Source organism: Thunnus thynnus, chromosome 5 (assembly GCF_963924715.1).
Source record: "Thunnus thynnus chromosome 5, fThuThy2.1, whole genome shotgun sequence".
In the NCBI taxonomy this organism is placed as follows: domain Eukaryota; kingdom Metazoa; phylum Chordata; class Actinopteri; order Scombriformes; family Scombridae; genus Thunnus; species Thunnus thynnus.
Genome location: NC_089521.1, coordinates 29,293,216 through 29,319,176, shown reverse-complemented (window position 1 = coordinate 29,319,176; position 25,961 = coordinate 29,293,216). Strand labels below are relative to the sequence as shown.

At 38.5% G+C, this 25,961-nt stretch overlaps 2 protein-coding genes across 3 annotated transcripts in view; one reads left to right on the top strand and one right to left on the bottom strand.

Moving 5' to 3' along the window:
• Window positions 1-24,878, bottom strand: part of tmtc3 (transmembrane O-mannosyltransferase targeting cadherins 3) — a 29,910-nt gene extending 5,032 nt beyond the window's left edge. The window contains exons 1-13 of the mRNA XM_067590612.1: window positions 24,723-24,878; window positions 23,738-23,951; window positions 23,141-23,359; window positions 19,657-19,756; window positions 16,111-16,226; window positions 15,637-15,809; window positions 8,558-8,810; window positions 5,151-5,299; window positions 4,651-4,771; window positions 4,333-4,444; window positions 2,691-2,794; window positions 1,573-1,742; window positions 513-739 (exon numbers count right to left, since the gene is read on the bottom strand). Of these exons, the coding sequence (XP_067446713.1) occupies window positions 513-739; window positions 1,573-1,742; window positions 2,691-2,794; window positions 4,333-4,444; window positions 4,651-4,771; window positions 5,151-5,299; window positions 8,558-8,810; window positions 15,637-15,809; window positions 16,111-16,226; window positions 19,657-19,756; window positions 23,141-23,359; window positions 23,738-23,926 (1,933 nt within the window). The 5' untranslated portion in view covers window positions 23,927-23,951; window positions 24,723-24,878. The remainder of the gene's footprint in view (window positions 1-512; window positions 740-1,572; window positions 1,743-2,690; window positions 2,795-4,332; window positions 4,445-4,650; window positions 4,772-5,150; window positions 5,300-8,557; window positions 8,811-15,636; window positions 15,810-16,110; window positions 16,227-19,656; window positions 19,757-23,140; window positions 23,360-23,737; window positions 23,952-24,722) is intronic.
• Window positions 24,879-24,910: 32 nt separating this feature from the next.
• The window catches only part of cep290 (centrosomal protein 290), a 49,370-nt gene continuing 48,319 nt past the window's right edge, over window positions 24,911-25,961 (top strand). Inside the window, exon 1 of one of the 2 annotated variants that reach the window (XM_067590610.1) lies at window positions 24,911-25,707. In XM_067590610.1, coding sequence (XP_067446711.1) covers window positions 25,594-25,707 — 114 coding nt within the window. In that variant the 5' untranslated portion in view covers window positions 24,911-25,593. The remainder of the gene's footprint in view (window positions 25,708-25,961) is intronic. The other variant, XM_067590611.1, reaches the window with a different exon arrangement.

Below are 25,961 nucleotides of genomic sequence, written 5' to 3'. Positions count from 1 at the left end.
ATAAAATAAAAACCGACGGGTCTTCCTTGATGTTTACAGCCTCAATAAAGTACTCTCCATACATATATATTTTGCACTCGGATTACCCTGCGGTAGGAATGTGCTGGTAGTAAAGAGTTTGTAAAAAACATTGTAGCAAGATTTCCAAAAGCAAAGAAACATTGGCAGAAACATAAATCTAAAACAAGCAGTCAGGCCTGCTCTAAACCAAACTGCTTATTAAATGTTTTTTATTGTCGCAGAGTCGATGAAGTGTGACCTGACAGAAACTTGGCATGAACTCATGAACTAAAGCATGCACCATAAGCACCAGTTCTTAAGAACATGGTTACACCCTAAAGGTAACACCAGGTTATTTCCTTTGTTCATACCAGTTGGAGTGCAAAGGGCCTTGAGGAATTGAGAAGTAGTACTTTTCATTAGCAAGTGGAGTCCTAGTGTTATTCTAGCCGGAGACTACGTTCAGTTTAAGCGATTCACTTCCCCACGCCGACCCGGAAGACCTCACTCACCGGACTCCTGCATGAGAAGCGCCGAGTTGAAAAGTGCCAGCTTGTGGCGAGGGTTGAGCTCCAGGGCGTGGTTGAAGTTCTTCAGGGCCTCCGACGGCTCCTTCATCTCGATGTAGACGATAGCTAGGTTGTACCAAAGGTCGGCGTTGGTGCGGTCGAGCTCCAAGGCTCGGAGATAGGCGTCTCGGGCCTCTGTGAGCTTGTTCATCTTCAACAGCAGCTCCCCTCTGAGTGAAATTGAATTTAGTAAATTAAAAGCACGAAGCATGGGGAGACAAAGCATGGGAATCAAATCTTACACATAATAGACAGTATATTGTAAAACCTGTAAAATCTTCAGCCTGTAATTATGCCTATTTTTTCCTGTAGCAATCCATTTCCCCTTCACACCAGAAAGACAAGATAGGTTATGCAAGCAGCATATTTTGACATGCTTGAGTGCAGGTTGTAACGGATGCACCGCAGCACGTATTACTTAGAGAGTTAAAATAATAGATGAGATGCAGTTGACAATATAAAGTATACATAAAGTGTAGTATAAGTATGAAGAGTCTTAAACAAGGAAGAAGGATTTAATTTCCATTCAGGAACTTGTGTGCTATCACCAGTGTGTGGAAAAATCATTTTGTTTTTTCCTTCCTGAAAACTGAAACCTTCAATCTTGGTCTGATCAAGTGTCATCTGCACCCTGGCACCTAAGTAGAGCTGGAATAAAATACTTGCTCTGTGCATTAGATATACAATGTACAATATCTGACTTAATAGTGGCACTTCATGTTTGTTTTAGTAAAAATGAGCATCGTATGTACCAGACTAGTGAGTCAAAACAACAAAAATGTGTCACTGTTTGAACACTAATGTGAGAGTCCAAAGGTAGGAATAATCAGATCAAAATCAGTTTCAGGAAACTTTTAAACAAAAAAATACTGTTAAAAATATTAAATATAAAACACTTTAATGACATCTTAAGTTTCTGTAATCTGGTTTACGTGTGGAAAGAATGAATACCTGTTTTGCTTAGAGCGGTGAAATCTTATGAGTACAAAGTTAAAAATCTTGCCTGCTGATGTAAGCTTGTTTGAAGTCTGGTCTCATGCTAATTGCTTGCCGGTAGAGCTGGTCGGCCTCTTCCAGCCGTGATTCATTTGCCCGGATCAGATTGGCCAGGTTTATGTAAACGTTCAGATGGTTAGGGGCCACACGTGTCGCATACTTCTTACCAGGAATAACCTGATGAGCGGTTTACAGAGTGATTAGGAGAAACTGAGAACAACAGAGAAAGTAGTTAAGCTCACAGATGGTTAAGATCTGAGAAATGCCATGAATTTGAAGGGAATGGAAGATCAGCCACAGTACATTTGATAACAATCTGTCGGTTCGTAGTATTATAAAACAGATACTTTTAAGCGCAGCTCAGAAAAAAAATGTAACAATTCAATCAGAAGAGACTTCTTAAGGAGCTGCTTAAAGACATTTTAGTTCACACATAAAGTGTTTGTTGATAAGATGAAGAGTTGCAGCTGTAGACGTTTTTGGGCGCTGACTCTGAGCACACCTCGTCTGTGCTCAATGCCCCATTTACATCAAATGCCTCATAACTGTAACCTTCCTGACTATCACCACCCTCGTTTACATGGAACCTTGGTGGTGATGATTGTGGTGGTTGGATGTTGACATCGGCATCAGCCGCTAAATCGGTAATTGGGATTGATAAAGAAGATGCTGTTACATAAGAAAAGTGTTGACTCTAAATGTATTCAGTTTGGTGAAGTAAACCAGTGGGGAGGAACCTGTCAGATTTTAAATGATCCGATAATTAATCTCGACTGGCACGCAGCAAAACCCAGAGGCAGAGTCAGCTTTTATAGTCAGCTTTTATATAATATTAAATTGCAGCGCGTCGTGGGATGTGCCAGAATGTGGTCAAGATCAAAGATGACACACAAACGAAAACTTTTGATCACATTGCTCTGGATGTGGACCAGGTGATAAACTCTGCCTCCAAGCTTAACTACTCTAGCATGAATAACAAGTGCATAGAAGGAAGTGGGAAAAATATATGAATGGAGAAGAGCCAAGAGGTGTGGCTTAGCCTGAGTAATGAATGAAGTGGTCATCTTGTTTTAACTTGGCTCCATGCAAACATCTGAGGCCTCTGTGTGACATGGTGAGAGATACCTGTGGCATGAGGGATTTGGCAACTAAGTAGGCATCTTCGGCCTCTTTGGACTTGTTCAAGTTCTTGTAGGTTCTTCCGACATTCATGTGCGCCCCGATGTCGTCTGCGGAAACATTGTACGGAGTGTGAGAGCAGCAAAACAGACCCAAACATGTAATAGAAAACTGAAAACACATATTTGCCTTAACCGACTATGTCTACTTCAAATATACTTTCACACGTTTCCTCCACTTCGCTTTGTTTACATTACACACATAATGGTACACCTAATCGTGTACTTAAGAAAGAGAACTTTGTTTTTATAGGAGCAAAATGACTCCTTCTGGGAACCGGTAAGAAAAGTGTTGAAAGGAGGTCAATCAGGACAAGCAGAGCTGATGCGCGATGATTAGCATAGCAGGAAATCCTCATCGGGTTAATGTGTTTTCATTGTTAATCTTGGGGAAACACTCTTGGGTGGTGAGCCGGTAAAAATGTTGATATTTCAGCGGAGGAGAGGCTTCCTGAAAAAGTGAGCGATGAAGCATAACAGAAACACTGGGGAGAGGCCTGACTTGCTCGCGAGCTTAATGAAGTTTTTTCCAGTTCCATGCAGTCGTCAGTTCTTGGGAGTGAAATTCATGGATTCATTAAACAGCAGGCTGACTGTTAACCATGTGTGAAGAGAGATTTTCTGAATGAAGGAAAGTTAAATGAAAATCTAAAAAAAGCCCACTGGACTTGTAAATGAATGAGAAGTCCAGGGGATATGTTACTGTTCAGTAATCCCTGTTATCACTTCTGAGATCCCTGTGAAATCCACTCTTACTGCACATTACTGCAGATGATATTTAGACCACCTTCTTACATGTTCGGTCGCAGTCTTTATTTATTTTGTTTCTGGTTTTTATTTCTTCCTTGGTTTTTTTTTTGTAATAATTTAGTCTTATTTTAAAATAGTTCTTACTGCTTTATTTGATGTTTTTCTTCTTTTTGTTCCATTGTGGACCCAAGGAAAAGTAGCGTACTTAACAAAACTATTGGGGATCCCGTGAACAATAAACAGTAGACTTTGCTGATTTTGGTTCAAGAATGTAGTTAATTTATTCACCAAGATTCATATAAGGGATCAAAACTTTTAACAGGAACACTAAAATATCCCGGAAACTTTCAAGTGATTTCACTTGACAATGACAATTTCAGGTATCAACTACCTGGTGTCTTCGAACTCTGTAAGCTTCCTCGTGTTTCAGTGAAAACTTCGTCCGTTAATATGACTCGGTTCAACCTTACAAAATGTATTGTGTCAGCACCTCTGACCGTCTCAAAAAAAAAAAAAAAAAAAAGGAAACAGAATAATATAAAAATTCTTTTATAGCATTGTGTTGCAAGGTGTTTCTGTTATTTTGTCCAGCCCCTCTGGGATCACCTGGACTACATGAACTGTATCGTACAAAGTGTGTTAGAAAAAGCTGATCCAGAAGACTTAAAGTGGTAACAGCACAAGACAAAAAACAAACAAACATTATTGTGTGAAAGGAAAAACATAAGCACCTGGAAAATAAAACACTACTTACATTGTTCTCATTAGCCTGGTTAACTTATCATTTTGACTCATGAGTGTCAAAATATTGTATTTACTGACTGATTTATGTTTCTTACCTGGCTGAACGCGGGTGGCCTGGAGGAAATATCGCAGGGCCTTCGCATAATTGTTTTGGTTCTCTAGAGCATGGCCAACATTATTCCACAATTTGGCGTTGTTCTTGTTGACCTAAGGGGGCAGACAATTTAAGAAACTTGACAATGAGCTTGTTTTGCAGTCGCTAGTAAGTTGAACATTTTTAACATTTTGACTGTTACATTTTTAATCACCTTGTGATTAATGATTTGTTCTGACACTGGAAAATGGCCAGGATACACCAGCGAGATCAGCCAAAACACGAAAGCGACGCTGATTTAATTGTCTTTCCAGCTTACCTTAAGTGCGGAGGTAAACAGAGTATACTCTGACTCCCAGTCCCAATTCCTGTTGAAAGTTTTCACTGCATGTGTAATTAACAGCACTCCAATCACCAACCAGGAAATCTTCTTCATGTGTCTACAAAGGGAAGTTTAAAGAGTTTCCACTTATATTGATTGGATAACGCAATAAACCAGACTTATTGTTCAAATTTAACATGTCAGAACCTGATAATTTTGTGAGTATTAAAAAGGTGCACTGATAAATCTGCACAAGTAATAAGGTTTGCACCTCATTTTGAAAAAAATCCGTGCCAAATTGTAATCACTCTAAATCGAAGCCACTCATAATATCGTAGCAACAATTAACTCAAGTGAAAAATGTGTTCACAACAATAGAAAGTGTGTGTTCTATTACTCATGTTTCCCTGAGGCACAGGGGTGTGAGTAATTTGTTTTGACTGTTTGGTGTAACAGAACGATTAAAGGCAATAACGTCATTTTGAAGGAGTGCTCACCCTTTATGTGAAACAATCTTGAATCCATGTGCAACGAGAACACAGAAGCCCATACTGGGCACGTAAAGCACTCTCTCTGCCACAACAAAGCCCACGGGGAAGAAGAGGTTGGATGCAGGAATAAAAGGCAGGACGATCAAAGAAAGAGCCTGAAGGAGAGAGACAAAAAATAAGACAATATGAGCACCAATAGTTGAACAATCAACGTTGACGATCAGTAATTGATTAATCATTCATTAAAAAAAAATAAAAACAAATAAAAAAATCTTCTCAACATGGCTAGTAATTGATGTGATAGCCTGGTTCAATGTAGATCAGTGCCTTACCAAATCCCTCAGTGTCCATCATGTCCTTTTCGACCATAAAACAAAGCCTCTGAGTTGTACACAGCCTGTTCAAGGCAGGAACCTTTATTCCGCCTCGCTGTTCTGTATAAAAAAGATGCGGACATGGAGCTGGGAGGCAGAGTTGCTCCGCCAATAAGCCGGCTACGGAGGTAGTCACAGATCCAGATTGACTGCGTGTATAAAAAGGGACAGCCAGCGTGGCAGGAAGGGGAACTGACGCTGTTGTGTTATACGTCACGCCTCTGAATCCGAACCCTGGCATGCTATGTGAAAGTACCCGCGGGTGCGGCATTATGCTGACTTTGTTTGGTTTCAGGTGGCGCAACGTTGGAGATGTACTGGGGCTGTCTTTTAAGACGGTGTCACAATATTTACATTGAGGAATTGTCCTCTTTTACAGTGTAGTGCTCCCATACTATACTATGTTTTTCCCTTTTCATCTTGCCTCACAATTTCTTGTTTCTCACTGACTGCTTCTTCCTGTGTTGCGCCGGTAGTTTTTCTGAACTGGAAAGGTGAAGTACGCCCTCTTGTGGTTTAAAAGTTAATATATGTGAGCCCCGAAAGAAACGGCACAGAAAACATACGTTGTTGGTCACACGGTCAATACATTTTTAATCCGTTAAATACTTAACGGCAATTAATGATTAATCATTAACATCCCTAATTATGTAACATCACAATGTCTGTAAAAATGGTGCAGGGTCGGCCAGTATGAAGGCAAATTTAAGGAGTTTTCTTATTATTAGCTGGTGACTGTTGGTCAGACAAAAAAAAAGAACTATGAAGATGTTAACTTTGGCTTTAGGAAATTGCAAGGAACCATTTTTCACTACTGTTTGACATTTTATAGACTAAACAAGTAAAACCATCGATCAATTAATAGAGAAAATAATCAGCAGATAAATGAATAATGACGATAATTGAAAGGTGCCCTATTGCACGGCTGTTATCTAAAACAATTTAATGTGCTTCATGCTCCATGTGAGACAGCTGGCAGCTTTGCAATGATGCCAAGTAGATTGATGTGATATGATATGTTATGCAACATATTCCAAAATGCTCTTAGCAAACCAGAGTAAACACCGTAAAGGCCATAATAAAGTTTATTTTTGTTTTGTGTGTTGATTTGTGGTCCTCTGTTCTAAAACTGAAGCTGTGAGGAAGTTTACTGACCTTCATGTAAGAGAGCCACGGACCTGTTGCACAACAGATGCTAATTTGTTTCTGCGTGCCACAGTCACTACTCATTCATTCCTTTAAAGCTTAAGTAAGAGCTTGTGTTTTATCTCTCTTCATCTGTGCACGTCAAGCAAATGTCACAAGAATTATGTTATTAATGAAAAACTGAATATAAGAACAAAAGGTGGGAACCTGCACTCACGCTACAGTAATAAAATTAGTCACTAGCAAGTAATAAGTTGATGGACACATATTTTTGCGGGTTGGTTAGGTGCAGGTATTAAAAAATAACAGATATGACAGATACTGTCATATACTGTATACCCCGGTGAAATGTCAGGAAGGTATGTAAAGGTATAGGAAAAAAAAAAAAAAGGGTGAATGAATTATTTACAACCAGTGAAGCTATTCCACCCATTGTAAGTGGATCAGGGTTAATTAATTTAAAAAAAAAAAAAGACCTCCAATGTGAGTCTCAGAGTGTAGTCCACAATAAGACAAAAGATTGGATGCTCCTTGTTTGCGAATCCCTTTTTTTTTTGACAAGGAAGGAAAAGATACACTAGACTCTTAAATTTGTCTTTTACAGACTTTTGTTAATGGCTTTTTAGACACAAAAATCTCGCTTTTCACATGTTGAGAATGTCAACTCACACCGTAAATCACACACACAAGTCCAGCTCAATGTGCTCTACAAAAAAAGCCTTTAGGACCATAAAAGTTCACCATGATGGATTTTTTGCTAATTTGCATAATGTTAATAACAGTAATGTGACATCTACTGTTTAGGATTTTTACTCAATCAACACCAAATTTGGTATACTGCCTTGGGGGACTGAGATACACATTCCATTATAAATGAGCAAGATCGGTCAAAAAACATGGCTACCATCAACCAAAATATCTTCGCAAAGGGCGGAGCTGAGAGAATATTGGCCATAACTCATTAACCGTTAGTCCAATAATCATAAATCTTGGTACATAACTTACATACATAACTCAGTGATTGGGAATAGGTCTACCAAAGCATTTTGAGCCCGAACAATAGGGGGCGCCACAAATGCTCAAAACATATACCTGAAAACCCAGTTAACAGAATCTCGCCAATTTTTGTGTGCACACCCTGGGGGCAAGTATTAACCAAAATCTGAAGAGCCATATTGATTGGTGTAAGTGGGTGTGGCCTATAACTCAAGATGCCTTTGCGCAATCATGATTAAACTGGATGACGGTCTGCGGGACACGCCCCCCTCAGCCGTCCCTATACTGCAGCCAGCCACTAGGAGGTGATTGTGATGTTTTAGCTTCACTTTTGGGGAGCTGTCATGACGTCCATGTTTATATACAGTCAATGGGCTGTACTGTCTGTGCTGCTGTGTGTGCAACATGAACCATTGTGTGGCTATGTACGGCACATGTGTGTAAATCTGACCGGCCAAAAAAAAAAATAAAAAATCAGATATATGAGGCTGATCGGGGCCAGTCACCGGTCATGGCTGATCAGCTGAAAATCATCTCTTTTCGATAGGTGGCTGATTGATCGGTGCATCTCTACAAACAACAGCTTTATTTTAAATTGGTGGTTATCAAGGACCACAAAACCTCCAAATGCCCCAAAGAGGTGATCTGCATCGTACAAGGGAAGTTGTCTCTCGAGAAAATAGCTGCAATGAGTGTGTGTATGGTAGATTGTTAAACTTCTGATGTTAAAAGACTGTTTAAGTTGATTTAAAATGGATCTACAGTACACCGCTGTTTGGATGTTTGTATTTTGTTTTTGTGTATTTGAAGAGTGTGTGTGTGTGTGTGAGAGAGAGTGAGAGGGACCATATGTAAATTGTGACCATATATCGAAATGCATTTGAATCGTTCACTCACCATGATGACGGTCTTGGCAGAGCTGTGTCTGTAGCACAGGCTGTGGTAAGCTAGCAGGCCCAGAAAAGTGTAGAACACCAGGGTCGCTAGGTTACGGTGGTCGAGAGGTGACTCCACCAAAGGGATGGTGCCCATCGTCCAGTCACAGCACAGCTCAGAGGGATTCAGCAGAAGCCATGCGTTCACAGGAAGCAGATAGTTGAATGTGAGTTGTCTAGCGGGAGTAGGGCTGACTGCTGCCGGGTTATCAAATCTACAAGAGAGGACAGGACACAGATGAGAACAGTAAATCTGACCAATAAAGCTTGGGGAGGGTAGACAAGAAGGGGTAAAACAAGCAGGGTCAAGCAAAAAAAGTGTAAAATTGTTTATTTACATAAAATTTATGAGGAAACTAGGCTAAGGGTGCAGAAAAAAAATGTTAGAAAAGTGATTAAATTTAAATAAAGCTGCATCTAAACAATTAATTAAAATGAACTAAGCAGTCCACACTATCAAAGACTGTTATAATAATCACACTATAAAATGAGCCTCCCTCCTATTTTCTTTGCGTCCTTGCTGACCTGAAAAACCATTTTTCCACTGTTTCCTAGTAGATCACATAAGAGTACATACAGGGACACACATCTGGTCTGTGCAATGTATTTGAAAGGGGACCTTAGTCAACAACATGTCATGTAAAGTGAGTGAAACTATAAGAATACATCGATTTGATCCAGTCAGTCATCAGTCTAGGTTCGAGGAGATAAAATAGAGCTTAAACACACAGTGTCAGGAGAGGACGAGTCAGTATATAAAGATTAGATTTAGGATTTTCACCTTTATATGCCTTTAATATAATCATGCACAGTTGACTCCTCCCAGCCATCCAGGATGGCTTTTTACAAAGAACAACTGTAATGTGGTTATGTGGAAAAAATATCAGCTGTGTAAGAGAGGAAAAGCTGACCTACTTTGGTTTTTAAAATAAAGGTAAAGTGCCATACCTAACCAATGACATGCCATGTAATATTTTCTTTATACATAAAGAGAATATTACATGGCAGTATAATGTATTGAGGCCCAGAATTTGATTAAAGATGACCCAATACAACTCAATTAAGAGATGGTTTAGGTAGGAAGAGCATGTAGGCCTACTATCAAATATATTACATCTAATGACTTTTGTTTTGCACAGCTTGAACTGCACTATTAAGATCTCATCTACCTATGTAGATCTCTATAAACAGTACCTAAATATAATATACATTTATATCATACTCAATATTTAATAGTTCTGGAAGGTAACAGTGAGGAGAGACAGCGAAACAGAGTATAATAGAATATAATAAGTAGAGTGTATATCGTGTATTTATGGATGTTTATGTTCAGGGCATCAGACTGATGTATCTAACTGTTTACATTTTTTTACCCTTTAATCTGGCATAGGATACCCTCATCACTCTCTGCCGTCGTGTTAAAGCTCCCCATAACAACCATAATCCCAAAACACACAAAACACTGGTGTGGAGATGTAATCTCACAACTTTTAGGTTTTTAAGAGTTCTACAGGCAGTAGAGCTAAACCAGTACAGTCTTTCTCTATGCTAATGCTAAATGAAAGGCCATGGTCGCCAAAATAAAAAAGGCTTTAGGAATATGAATGCGCCTAGCAAATCTCATGGAAATCTTCCCATCAAGTAATGAGATACCTTGTGTGTAAAGTTTGCATTTTGATGGAGGAAAGTTCATAGATGGTCCAAAATGGAAAGGGGATATCTTCTAGGGAACATGAATGTATGCGTGTAGTAAATGACACAGCAATCTGCCCGTTAAATGTCGACCAATTGACCAACATTGAAATCCTTAAACCCTGTTACTATCAGGTCGAAAATTAATTTCACAATAAAAGTAACTGTAATAATGTTATATCATTCATGATCAATGAACACATAACTTCTGGTAGCAAGCTGTGAGAATACCGAATGCTAACCATGCCGCTTCCTCAAACAATTAAGCTTAAAGATTAAATTTCAGATCCCCTCAAACTCAATTTTGTCCCGAAAACAACAATCTCTGGTCATTCTTACACTGTGTAACCTCTGCAGAGGAACAATGGACTGCTTGGGAAAATGATCAGAGACACTGTGCGGGAGGAAATCTCAACAACAAACTGATGCCGTTGCAAGAGGAATTGAGTGAGCTGAACCTTACAATAAAAGCATGCACCTCAAAAGTGGAAGATTTGGAAACTTCAAGTATCAAAAAGAATATGCGTTCTTCCAAATATCATGGAAGAACACATGTCCGTATTGGAAAAGAAATACAAGGCCCTGCTTGCCCAGAATGAAGAATTAAAAGAGAACTGGAAAATCACAGCATCATTGGTTTACAACAAGGAATAGAGGCAGGTAAACCAACTGCCTTTGTTACCAAACTTTTGTATGAACTGTTTGGGGTAGAGAAACTTGGACCGCTCCGGCTAGTGAGCATAGCCCACCACAATGGTGGTATATGATCACCTGGCTATACAGCTTCGAGGTGAGATGCACCATCTGGTGTCTGGTAGGAGCGATGTGGAGTAAACTAAATTACCAAGGAATCCGCATCTACCCGGATATGACCACGGATCAGTGGAAACAACAGGCAAAGTTCAAAAACATCAGGGCACTACCCTCAGCCAACCTGAGACATGGCATTCATCCTGCCAAGCTGCCAGTAACTTTCAAGGACAAAACATACTCCGTTATTGTTTCTGGTTCATTATCAGTTCTGGGTAAATCATGCCAGCAACTTACGTCATGAACAGACTTCTTTTGAATGAAATTTTCATTTCAGTTTCTGAGAATAGTACTCCCATCTGGACTTACTACCGTTTATTTATTTATTTTTCTTTCTTTAGTTATTCCCCATCGTTTTCCAATACCAAGGAATGCATCTCGGTAATATATATATGATTTATTACACTGAGCCATAGGATGGTAAACTCGGGTTTATTTAAAGAAGCAGAAAGTTTTTTTTCCTCCTTAATTAAGAGTTAAAACTCTGCACAGATGGAGTGGAGTAAGAGGAGTCAATATTATAGGTCGACAATTTATCTTTATTTCACTGTCTTGTCACCGCTTCGTTTATGTCGGTGCGTGCGCACATGTGTGCTTTCTGCTATGGTGTGGTTCTCTCCTTTTGTCATCCATCTCTTATTTGACTTGCTATGTATGTATGCAATTGTCATACTTTAAAAATTTTTTTTTTTACAGCATTAATACTGCAAAAGGTTTAAGAGTTATTCATCTAAACATTAGGAGTCTTTTCCCAAAAATTGACCTTCTGAGAGCTTGGGTTTCTCATCATAGACCTAATGGTATCACTCTTTCTGAAACTTTGTTAAACAGTAGTATTTCTGATGATGAAATCCAAATTGAGGACTATGTTTTGTTTAGAATAGATAGGGGCAGTTGAGGGGGAGGTGTGGCAACATATGTCACTTCTAGATTGATGTTACTATTTGTTATTCCTCAAGTTGACCCTGAGTATTGTGAGTGTCTTTTTGTTACGATAGTTTTCATCACAATAAACATTTGGCTATAGGAAATCTCTATAGACCTCCAACTGCACCTTCTGAATCCACTAAATGTATAATGTCTACAATTGGCTCTCTTAATTATCTGCCTGATTTGATTATTTAAGGACTTTTTGTTGGTTGGATTGATCATTCTTCTTCAAATGATAAAAACTTATTTGGTAGCATAAATTTAACTCAACTTATTTTACTGAACCTACCAGAGTTACTGAAACCTCATCATCTCTGTTAGATTTGATATTTGTTTCTCACCCTGATAGGATTATTAAGTCAGGGGTGCTTTCTGATTGTTTTAGTGACCATTCTGTTATTTTTTTGTGTTTGGCAGATTAAAATCTCCTGTCTTCCTCCATGATATATAAGTATAAGGCAGTGTAAAAAATTAAATATCGATCATTTTATTCAAGATGTTTTGGAAATAGACTAGGATAAGTTTCAGTTGATAGTTAATGTTGAAGATGAATAGTATTTTCATTTGAATTAATTTATTAAAGTTGTTGATAAACATGCTCCTAGGAAATCAATGGAAAACAAAGTCAAAGGTAGACATGTACCATGGATTAGTTCAGATTTGATGAGTCTTTTTAAGCCTAGAGATAAGGCCTGGGCAAAATATTGAATACCTAGGGATCCAGCTGACCGGGAAGCATACAAAAACTTAAGAAATTTCTGTAAGACTAAAACCAGGAATGCTAAGTCCAACGATTGGAGATAGTCTTCTCAAGATTTTCATAACCCTAAAAAGTTCTGGAACAGGATGAGAAGTATCCTTAGTCCCAGTAAAAGCTCTGTTGTGTAGATTTGTGTTAATGATGAAGTTGTCCATGACCCTGCTATTATCTCTGAAGTTTTCAATCGTTCTTCTTTCTTTGTTTGTAGTTCAATCAATCAGATTATTTAACTGTTCAAAAGGGTGTACCGCAGGGATTGATCTTAGGACCTTTACTTTTCTCTTATATATTTATATCATTTATTAATGATCTTCAAAAAATTTGTTCTAATTGTTTTGTTCAATTATATGCAGATGACACAGTTATATACACATCTGATTCTGATATAACTAAAATTCAAAGCTCTCTGAAATCATAATTTTCTTTTGTTCAAAAATGGTTTTTAAATAACAATCTCATATTAAACAAGCAGAAGTCTTGTAGTATGGTGTTTGGTACTAGTTATAATCCTAATCATTCACCTGCTGAGTTGGCTATGAATTTTACTAATGGTCTACACTCCATTAAATTAGATACATTTAAATACTTGTGACTCTGGATTGATTCTGAATTTTCTTTTAGGCCTCATATTGATTTTATTAGAAATAAAATAAATGCTAGTCTGTTCATTGTTTTACTCTCCAAGCAAGAAAATGACTTGTCCAACAGCTTTTATTTCCCATTATTGATTATGGTGATATTATATACCAGAATACGTCTAAAACTCATCTACATTCTTTCCTTTAAATGTAGTCTACAATAATATTTGTAGATTTGTCCTGAGGTATCCTTACTGAACACATCATTGTTTTATGTACGACACACTGAACTGGCTACCACTTCACTCTAGGAGACATTTTCATTGGTTGCTCTTTGTTTTCAAATGTATTTACTTTAAATTATCCTTTATACCTGAAACAGCTATTAGTTCCATTCAGATCATCATATTCACTAAGACACACTCAACAACCTTTTTTATTGTGCCTAGAATCATTAAAGAAATTGGGAGACATGCTTTTAAGCTTAAAGCACCATCAGACTGGAATAATTTGCCCAACTCACTAAGATCGATTAGCCTACCTCTTTCCATGACTTCAAGACTTGCTTGTTTACCTTAAATCTACTTCTTGATGTTTTTGATTGTATTTACCCTCATTTTAGTTAGTATAAGTAGCCTCAGTACTTTGACATAATGTTATTGGATCTATTCATTTATTTTATTTCTCGTTCATTCTTTGTATAGATGACACGTGTAACAGATGTAGCGGGTGGGGTTTGGGATGGTGGGGGAGTGGGTGCAGGAGCGGTCCCACAATGGTGCATCTCAAGGGGTTTATCCTCTAATTTAAATTTTGAGATAAAATAAAATATACAGTATAGAACTATAACCCATCTGGTGATGGCTCTCCCAGTGATAACATTTTGGGGAAAAAAAGAAAGCACCCTAAAATGTGAATGAAGACAGTCCTGCATTCATGATTATATTTTGACTAAATAGCTACTACTGGCATCCCAACATCCTTAACTCATCATCTATCTATCTTAGGTGTTCAAGGTGAGTACTCATAGCCCGTATCTGTTTGTGACCTGTTCTTATTCAGTAGGTAGTCTAAACTTGTTCTGGAGGACCAGTTCTTTGGAAACTAATCACATCCAGGATGTTGATGATCTAAATGTGATGTATTGTTATCTTGTCTTTTGATCAAAGAAATTCCCTCAGACAATCCGGAGACAGCTTTAAGATTATGGCTAGAGGATTAGTAAATCTTGGCCACTTGTCTGGAATTTTATCTTCGAGATCAAATGCCATTATGTTCAATCTGTGTGGAATCCTCTATAGACAATGTCCAACTAGTTTAGACTCAGTAAATACTTAATCCAATAGACATATTCACATTTAGCCCTGTGCCCTCTTGGATAACTTTGCATAGTGTTTTCACTGGTCATGTACGTCATCTAAATCTAAATACTGAATTTCTCCTTCTGAATTATTAACTAGGGGGCACAGTATATCAAGGATGGTCATGACTTAGTGGAAAGCATTTGAAGGACAAAAAGATAAACACACACTAGTTTTTCTCTTCTTTCCTTTTAAATTTACTGTCATTTAAGAGGATTACAGGGAATATTTTACAGAGGTTTTTCAGGTTGCTGTGGCTTTGACCTTTGAACCCTTCACAACTGGTTGCTTTTAACATCTGAGATTAAGGAATTAGAGCAACACTTATTTCAGTTACTTTTAATAGCAGCAATTACCACGCAGATGTATTTCAGTATAATTCATAGTCATGCAGAGCACTGTGCTGCAACATCCATCAGCTGCAGGAAGTAAGAATCCATGGGAAGATTTTCTTCTTTAATCTAATAAATAAAGGCATTATGTAAACCATTACATAATCTGAAATAAATTAAAGAACCAGACTAGTATAATGTGTTTACATAATCGCATAATCCATTTACATTCAAATGACTTTGTATTCCACTGCCCTTTAGTATCTACAAATGTCTTTTCCTTTTGCGCAGATAAGATGCAGCTGCTGTGGAGCTACAATTTATTTAAAACCCAACTTAAAGATTTAATTGCAACACACTAAAAACAAACTGAAATAAACAAAATCATCCTATCACACTGTTCAGAGCAATAACAATTGCTTAAAAAAAGGTTTTCATATATTTGATCTGTAAAATAAATTCTAGATATACTAGTAAAAACCCCATGTAATCGACAAACGGAGAAATAGTTTAAGGTCGTAAGACTGAAATACATTTTTAGCAGCATTTTGTTGGCACTGATGAATAAAACCACCTACCTGGTAAAGACAGGAAGCTGGGACTGAATGACTTGGACCCTGATGATGACAAGCAGCAGGGTGCTGATGACGAGGACAATGAGTTTCAGCAGCGTTTGAAGGACGGCGTAGGGGAAACCGTCTTTACCCTGCATGACTTGCCGCAGTGTGTCCAACAGCATTGGCAAGGTAAACTGAGTAGCAACAGCAGAGAAAGACAGAAATGAAAGGTCACAATACTGCATACTCACTCATTCTTGATCCAAAGTCCACTCATTTTCTACATCTGTTAAGACTATTTCAGTGATTTATGTTTGTTTGGGTTTTTTTACAACAAATAAATCCCAGCAGTGTATGCACATCCCAAAACGTTATCAGATGCATCCTACTCTTCAACTTATGTTTAAGACAAACTCTAAAGCAAAAAGCCAGGCAGATACCTGAAACATCACAGGAACAAATTGCGATGTGAATTGCAAAGTTTAGGTGCCTTACCCCTTGTGCAACAAAAACCTCATGGATGCAGCAGATGCCGACGACAGTGATTCCCTGTTCCTTACACAGTGTTGCTGCAGCCACTAGAATGACTGTCAGAGCGATGGGAGCCCAAACTGAAAAAAAAAAAAGAATATACATAAATAACAGACAGCCTCTACACAGCCTTTGACTTGGCTTATCCATTACTTACAAATTGGGTGAATTTTCCTAAGTCAAATGACCAAACCCTTTACTTTTGCCTAAATTTGGATGACACACTGGTAAAGCTGGGAAATACCATGTGACCAAGTATTTGCACTCAGGTGGTCATTGATCACCGGTAAAACATCATTTAAACTAGACCAATGTAAGAAGCCATTACAGGGTAAAAATAGTGAAAGTCAGGCATTAGCTCCAGTGTTTGCTCTTGTTAGAAGGCTGGGTGTTACTCATCACAGAACATTACAAGGAAATGGGATTTACATGGATTAATCTTCTATAAGCCAATCCATCATGTGTTTAAGTGAAATATTACGACTCATTCTGTAAACAGAGACTTTATTGCCATTTGCACATACACAAGGTACATGCACATTGAAATTCTTGTGCGGTTCACTCAGTCGGGTTAAAAAAAGAAAGAATTTTACAATAATTTTAAGTTAGAAAAATGAAAAAAAAAGAGTAGTGAGGTCTGAAAGATATTACATTATTTACAACAGCACTCCAACAATTATTTTCAGTGTCTAATGAAGTACTGGATCAGCAGTTGGAAGGAGGTATTGCACACTGGCAAGGTAAGGATATCGCACCACGGAATAGCAGCATGTTATACTAGGAAATAAATGGGGGTTTTGAATAAATTCAACAAGCAAATTGTTTTTATTTGTGTTGTTGGACAGTTAAAGTCAAAATTCTGGTTATAAACCATTTTACTTTGTGAGTTAATGAGAACTACTTGAATAGACCATTAGTTTTGGTCTCCATGAGCCTAGACAATCTCATTAAAGTCCATGTAAAGGAAAAGTAAAGGATGTAAAGGATTTCTTTTTAAATACATTATACATGTTAGAAAATAATAATTGCTGAAAACATGTGAAAAGACTGTGAACTATGTAGTACTGAATTGTGAAGTTATAGTGTATAGTGTTAACTGTTTTTCACCATTTCTGTATTCAGGATTTTTTCAAACTTTCATCAGAGACAACTGGGATTCACTTCAGATAATCCGCTGTTACTGGTGAATAGAGCCATTTTCTGTCAACATTAGCGCTCAAGGAGTTATTTTAAACCCTGCTGAAGCGTCTGTTGACGTGTGGAGCCACCAGCGGCTTAGGCTTCAGCACCGGCTGTGTGGCTGGGAGGGCGGGTAGAGTCAACTGACGTGGCGCCGGCAGCGGCCGACACTGGCCGCCGTCCACGACTTCGGCTTCAGCGCCGGCTTATGGCTGGGAGGTCCCCAGCCAGAGGGAGAGCATTTGCCGGGCAGCAAACACCAAAAAGCATGCCATGAGAGGCTTTTGATGCCACAATGAAGTCGCCAAGGACTTTCCAGCAGAGAACTGAGGAACGTTAAGCGCATTAAACTCTGTTTAAAAAAGACACTTTAACATAATGATGATTGGTGATGGATCGCTTGATAACTAATCATTCAAGTTACATTTTTACTGAAACAAGTCCACATTTACCTACAAAATATGTGCTGAATTACACAGTGGCTCCTGACCTTACTTTATTTTTAAAATATCATCCATGTTGCTTGCCTCACACCTACAAACAAGGCCTATTTTAAATTGTGTATTTCCATACAGGAGTTTGGCATGAGCACTGATAATTCAGAGGCTGTTCAGTCAGCCTGTGCTGTCAACACCTTCAGCGGACACGTCCCCGGAGTTTCAGAGCAGAGAATGCTGCTTATTCTTACACGATTTTGAAAACTAATTTTATATACTTGGCAATTTTTATAAACATTCAAATTCGGCTGAGTGGTTAATTATACATTTTTCTGTGATGTGACAAACTCAGAACACATTTACTATTGCTTTACACGGACTTCAAGGATGGAAGAGCTGGTTCAGCCTTCAGGTCATTCAAAGATTCAAAAATATTGAATTTTGAGATCATTCAGAAACAATATCGCTATACAGTATCCACCTGATAGCACTAAGAAATTTATTTTTCGACTGTAAAATGTCCTGCTCAGGACATATCAGGTCACAATAGGAATAACAATTATTTTATATAACACCTAATTTAATGTTAAATAATAAAAAATGATTAAGTTAAAAAAAGAATACCAGCTGAAATATTGTTATCTGATTTCTTTTATATTTTGGTATTGGCCAAAAATATTCATAATTGATTGGGCTGGTGTTGGAATTTTCAAGGGAAGAACTAAATATACACAAGATGAATTAATTTAAAGTTTAATGGCCTTTGCAAGCACCAGTGGCATAGACAGTTACAGAAACACACACACACACACACAACATGACTCCAGTACATGAAAACCACCAACAAATTACCAACCGCATATGTTGCCATATATATTACCAACCGCAACTTGTATATGTAAGCATATACAGGTTGAACAATGAACATTACAACAATGTAAATGTAATTTTGTGTTATTAAAGTAAAATAAAATTTTGTTTATTGTTACTTCACTTGGATGTTTGAGCTTCACTGTGCAGAACGATGTTTGTACAGAGCTTGACACTTGAAGGCTGTTTATTAATTCATCAGCTGAAGGGGGGAAAGTTTCTCTGTTATCACCTTAAATCTGAGTTAAAGATGTGTACCCGTGAACATGACTTATGACATCACAACTAGTCTGAAAGCCAATCATGCTCCAGAATGCAACTACCACGAGTGTGGAAAGTTGAAGCCTCCAGTGCACATAAACTGAGACTCTTCAGTGAACTAGGAGACATCTTGCATCCAGTAGTTTTTACTGTTGAAATGAACAACATTTTTTCACAGATTCTGAATTTTTTCAATCAAGGAGAAGGATTAAATGTGATTATGGGAATTTTTAAAAAAGGAAATTGAAGGAAAAACCACATCAGTCATTTTCTTTTTTTTTTATCAAAGGCAGAATATGTTATATGTCTTAGAAAATGTCTGGAGAGGATCAGTAATTACACCATAAGAGATTCCATGTTTATAAACCAATCAGAGAAGTACCAAATATTTATCAGATCAATGGGGAAAAAACAAATTGTTGGATGGAAAAACTGATGCAGAGCTTCTAAACTCTGACAGGAGCCAGGCATTTGATCGTATCCCAACTCCTGTTGTTGCCACAAGGCTCTTTTTTCAAAAAAAAAAAGCCTTTGACTGTGGACTATTACTAATCTGTAATGAATGAGAATGACTGCGACGTTGCCAAAAACCTTGTAGGTCTGAATCACTCGGATCATACAGTCACCAGTGAGAATTTTCAGTTTAGTGTCCTGTCTCTCTCTCTCTTCTATGTTTGCAATAATGTCGTAACGGAAGGGCAAATAGGAAAAAAAAGAGCTTACATGACATGAACCTAGTATGTGATGAGGTCATTAGACTTACCGATGGAGTGGTCTGAACCTGTTGATTTGGTGTAGGCCAGGAAAGCAGCCAGGAGGAAGATTGAAGAAAGGAGTTCAGCTCTGCCAACCACACCTGTGACCTGATGATAAAAGAGACAACAGTCTATAGATTTCATAAAATACACTTCTGTATTTCACCTTTTAAATTATAAGTCTCTGAGGTGCAGATGAAATTGTAAAATTCTACCAAAAATAAGTCGTGTTCAAATCATATAGATTGAAAAGAGCTTCCTACCAGCACATGACCTCCCTTCCACAGGGGTCAAGAACAACCATGAGTAATACCTCAACTCGTGGGAAGAAAAGTGATACAAGTGTAATAAAAGATTCCACAATATTGCTCATATATCTCAAGTGAAGCAAGACACAGAATAATTGTTCTAGTCTATTTGAGAATATGACACACGTGTCTACAGTTGGCAGTGACGAGAGTTCACATGTTTAAATCCAGCTGTGAAAACAGGTCCGTTCAAGTAAATCATCTCAGCGGATGGTGAGCAGATATAAGTTTCTTTAAAGCAGCCTGTCTGACAGCAACGTCTGTCATTTGTGTAAATGATGACTGCCCTCATGTGGAAGAAACAACAGTCTCACTTATACCATAACCAAAAGAGTTCTTAGAATAAGATAGAACCTAAAAACTACACAAACTGCTCCACAAATAGCTCCACGGTAGACTTTACTTAAGCTCTATCTATTCTCATCCCATGAGTGTTTTTTTTGCTTAAGGGCACACTGAGCTCTTAAGGAAAAAAGCCAGCCGGTGTTGGGGCTGGCTTTCTGCTGGTTGCACCTTTCCAGAAATAGGTATTAACATCCAGATTCAAACTAAGTACGTGCATGACCTAATATTTGTCATTTGGTGGCAGAAGAAATAATTCACTGGCTGCGCATTTACCTGCAACTTGTATAAATCACAGCATGGCCTAGAAATCTATAAAACAAACAAACTATAAGGCCTACACTTCATTTATGAGGTAACCGCACCGGTGCATTATCTCACTTGATAAGATGACAGAGTTTCTTACGCAGGAGCCAGAAAATATGTATGCCCTGTACTAGATTAACTGTTTTACTTTGATAACATCGACATTGAACAGTAAAGGGCATTGGGCCTGTTCATGAACTCTTTTACAAGCGACTGCATCATCTAAATAAGTGAACAACCTACTTTATGACATCTCTTGTCATGGTGGCCATATGAAGTTAAGTACATTCACACAACATTCATAAAGTCAGAGGAAGACACATTTTAAAAGTAACAAGGAAATCTAAGCGAGGCATCTAAGGAACATACAGATCATATGCTTACAGACAGCCTTTAAATGCCTTGTCACTCCATCAAATCTAATTCAACAGAATGGTAGGAAAACTGACTACACTTAGTTCAAATCACAAATTAGCTCAAATTCTATTTCGTAAATGTCTGACTTTTCATCATCTGACTACAGTGTCTGGGGCTACGTCTGTTCAGTGAGGGCTTTCCCCCCCTGATGCCATTTCATGTGTATTCCGCATTATTATGTGGAGGACACATAATAATTTGTATTTGAAGAAACTTGGGAGATACTAAAAAAACTGAAGTCTCGATTCAAAAAAAAAGACAGATAACCAAAAAACACACTGAGAAAGACCGGGAGACACACAGGAACTCTTTGTACGTACTTATCATGAAGGGACCTTCAGTGCTTGGAGCATAACTCAAAAACAAATGACCCGTTCAGAGAGAGATTCCAGACAGTGATAACATGAAGGGCATTCGCTGGACTAACTCTAAGGGCTCATTTGTGAGGCAAATTGTTTCCATTCAAGAAGTCTGAGAGACTCTGCATAGATTAAGAGAACACCATGAGGACGACTGGCGCAGTGGTGCATGCTGTGTAACAGTAGCGCTCCACCCCGAGAAACAGAATGTTTTCTTTGTTTTTTTTCCTACTCTGGTCAGGGACTGTCTGGTCATCAGTTCAGCTACGTTGAATAGGATGAATTACAAGTCCTAATTGAGGAAGAGGTTTTTCAGACAGAGTCTAAAGAGGATATAAGATCAAGTTCAAATGATTAACGACAAGCAAAAGGTTTTTGGTTTCCGCTGAAGTTCGATAAAGACGTAGTTAATAATTAAGTTATTTTTTTCCCCTCCCTCTTGTTTTCGTTCCTGAGAAAAACGCTATCATGGATGTTATCCGTAATAAATGGCTGTAAAAATGACTGGCTTTCTGTTTCAAAATTAATCTTAAAATATATTGCATTCATTTTTAAAAATGTGAGACAATGTCCGATGTCCACGGTCAGAGGGAAAGGGTACTTGATAAACAGAGGGGATTAAAATGGCAGTTTGCACTGAATGGAGTTAATTTTGTTGTAAGTGAATGAATACTATGCATGTAAACACAGTCACAGTAAGCGGGAGGTGTCTTGGATAAGGTAGTGTCACACCCTAAACAGGCCTTATGGGCCAAGAACTAATAATATATTAGCATGGACAGTTTGTTCACTTCCTATTCACTGTAATCTTGTTTTTAAAAATCCTGTGATTTTTAGCATTGATCTTGAGGAGAAGCCACACATTTGGCCACTTGTTCAGGAAAAACTAAAGCACCTTCTGACCATGATGCCCCACCCCACAGACAGGGCCAGTGTGCATGCTGGAGCGATGCCGAGGCAGTGATGTTATAGTAGTGTTGTAAGCAACAGACAAGGGACGGAAGTTTGTGCACTAAGGATTGTCTTGCTATGTTGCATGGTTTGAAAAATACAGATTTTGCCCAATTTATGCTCACGTGGACGGTGAAAGTCAAGCAATGGGGTGCTGGTAATCATTTGTGTGGATGATGCCGCTGCAACACCACTTGTCTGCTACTTATCAATGCTGTTATAACTATGGATGTCCCTATCACGTTTTTTGGCCTCGATCCTGATCTGAGTCCTTTAAGATCGGATATATGCCTCAGCGTTTCTCCAACATGTCAACTGAGCCTTTCCAGCAGTGGCAGGGCATCACCTGGGGTAGGAACTTCAGTTCAGATATTATCTGACTTTTGGCTATGAGGATAAATGCTCAGTATTTCATGCCTAGATCTGAAGAACTAATCTGAAGATCTTATGAAACAGGCACCTGATTTTACTGAAAAAATGCTGCTTCCTAGAAATTGGTATCTCTTCAGTGACCTCATGCTGCACTAATGGGTTTGACTGAAAAGTTCAACCGACACAATTTTCAACAACCCCACCTTTCTACCCATTCTAACAAATCAAACTTCTTCCATAACTAAAAGCCGTTTACTTCACACTTAACATTGATGCCTCACTGACCTGTGTCAACAGGAAACAAATCAGTAAAGTAATCTTCAACTTTACAAAAGTCCAATGGATCACTTTGAAGCAATTGCTCTGTCATTCAAGTTTTTTTCCCCCCCATAACATACATGACATTACTTGACTTCATCAGTTCAATGTGAACTTACAGCTTCAGTGTGGATGGGGTGCACAGCAAACAATAATGCTGCCACCAAGCTGAAATTCTTGTCCAGGAACAAACGGCACACTCGCAGGAAAAGCACACATACTACGGCGTGTAAAACCACATTGAGAAGATGGTAGGAGGCAGCGCTCAGCTCACTGAAGAGGTAGTTCAGTCGGAAGGTGAGTACGGTCAAGGGTCGGTAAGATTTATGGCTCCGCTCCTGTAGTGGGATACATATACATGTTGTCAGATGCAGGTCAGTTGACCAATTGTTTCTTTGTTTGCTTGATTAGTTGTTTAGTCTCTAAAATGTCAGAAAACTCAAATATAGTCTGTTTACTATCATGGAAAGAACACTAAAGAAATCAGATTATAATCATGTTTGAGAAGCTGGAATCAAATAAGTAATTGATTATCAAAACAGTTGGCTCTAGACTAATAAACATTTTATATTTTTAATAAACCAGCCCTGAAACTTCATATAAATGTGTGACAAATGCAATTTAAGTTTAAATCATAATGTCATTGTTTCCAAATGTAAACTAAAAGTAAGCCTGTACTGATAGAGCACAGAGGTGTGTCTTGGACCATCATTTACCTCAGCCATGGGTGTTCCCCAGAAGTCATTGAGGAATAGGTTGCGGAGAGGAGTTGAGGGCCGTAGGTCCTTATTGTCAAGGATTGCTGAGACATCATCAAACACGAAGCCACATGACAGACTGTTCCAGTAACATCCCACCACCATTCCAGTCAAAAGTAAAATCTCCTTCCATGACACGACAGCCATGGCTGACCAAAGCCGTCATTGATCACTGTACAGGAAAACAAAGAGGTTTCAAGTTAACTGACATAAATAGATGTAAAGCAGGTACCTTGTACTGTACATTGATTTCCTGACTGGACTGACTTTCTGACTGAATTTTCACAACCAATCAATTTAACAACAGAAAATGTCATTCTTCAAAAGTACTTAGCATACTGTTTTCTCCTCACATATAGGTATGTTAAGCCCCGTTTCACAACTCCTCTTTGATAAGTTGGTGATAATGCGATGACTTCAAATTTGAGGTGGTAATATTATCACTCCACAGTAACACCCTACAAATAGCCTGCCACCCTGTTTAATGGATTGGGCTGTTTGCACTCGTCTCAATATTGGGTACATTGTATAACCTGGCTGACAGCTACCCAACACGTAAAACTATGGGTGAGGATAATGGATCACATGCTGAAAAATCAAATGGTCTAGCAACTGGTATAAAAATAACAGCTGACTGTAGAGAGCAAAAGCTACGGAGGGGGTATTCTACCAGCAATATAAAACCAAAGCTAGCTAATATGACTGCTTAAAAGGCTATATAATAGCAGGCACTGGTCAAATTAATTAGATCGACATTGTTACCGCTTAATCGTGGTGATATAAAAGCACAAAAAGCCTAAAACAGACTGGCTGCTGCATTATACCGTTAGCTAACGGCAAAGCTAACTAGTTAATTTCACAGCTAATGCTAACTAGCTTGTCAGTACTCCAAATAAGGTGGGCGCCGATGTATGTCTAGGCCTTTATTGAATTTCCTACCTACCGTGACCCTAGCAAAGCAGACGACGACTGCAGAGGTGATATCAAAAACTTGGAATGGTAAAACACAAAGGGAGTACTACACAAGTCAGAAAACAGCATCCCACTTGTGCAAGCTAGCTTCAACGCGTCATCGCTATTACTTCCGGTGCAGAGGTGACCGCGCAAGTTAAACGTTAGCTTAGCCAGCTTCGGAGTTTCTTCTTTTTTGACAAACTGAAGTGTATGCAGCCATTATCAAGCTGTATACGACTTAAGTGCTTTGTGATAACGTTATATCCACATCGTCTGGATATCTTGGTAAAGTGCCTTGCAAGGGTCCACTCTTGGCGTTAGCCGTTTACTTTTATTTTCTTGTGGACTAACGTTACCTTTATTAGTTACTGACTGTCGCTGTTGTCATCGGTAACCTAGCAGCCAAAGCATCATATCATGGAAACCATAGGGAAGCTGTTAACTGTCATTTTTAATTATCTGTAACGTTAGCCTATGTTATCCATCTAGCGTGAACATATTTAATACAACCTGTCTTACTGAGCGTGGGTAACAGACATTCAGTTGAACGTTAACTTAACGATAGCTAACTTATAAACCACAACAGCTAGGAAATTAATGAAAACAAGTATGGTTGCTTGGTCACTGGATTTCTGTTGACAGTCTGAAGAAAATAAACGTCGTTACAAATGTAGCATTTGCTAAACTCATTTTAGCCTAATGCGAAGAGTTACGTTAGAGCTAATTTTGAGAAACACAACGATATTTAGCCATAGCCCTTCTAACTAAAATGAGGTAACAAGCTAACACTAACACAACGCTAATTCAGCTATCACTCCGCTGTCTGCTCGATTCCTTGTAAAATATTAACAAACACGCAAATGGCCAAGATGCCTGCTGCTCTTGAGTGGGATAAAGTTGCGAGAATTGATGCAGCGAACCTCCATGAATGTGGAAAACACCAAGTGGACGAGGTCTTCACTATGCTCGCTTTGGTAATTGTCCACACTACACATCAGTATTAATTACGCCACACATTCTCCAACCACCACCTGTTTCTCTGGTTTTAAATGACATGTTGTATCCACACTAGCGCTGGCTCTTTGCCATGGCTATGGGTACTTGTACAAAGCAGACTGTCCTGCTGATCTGAGATTATTGTTCAGGGTATTACATATCCCTGCTCACTGGCTTTTGTCAGCAAAACATAGGCTACTTATCTGATTGTTTTGTTTTGTCTGTCCCTAGG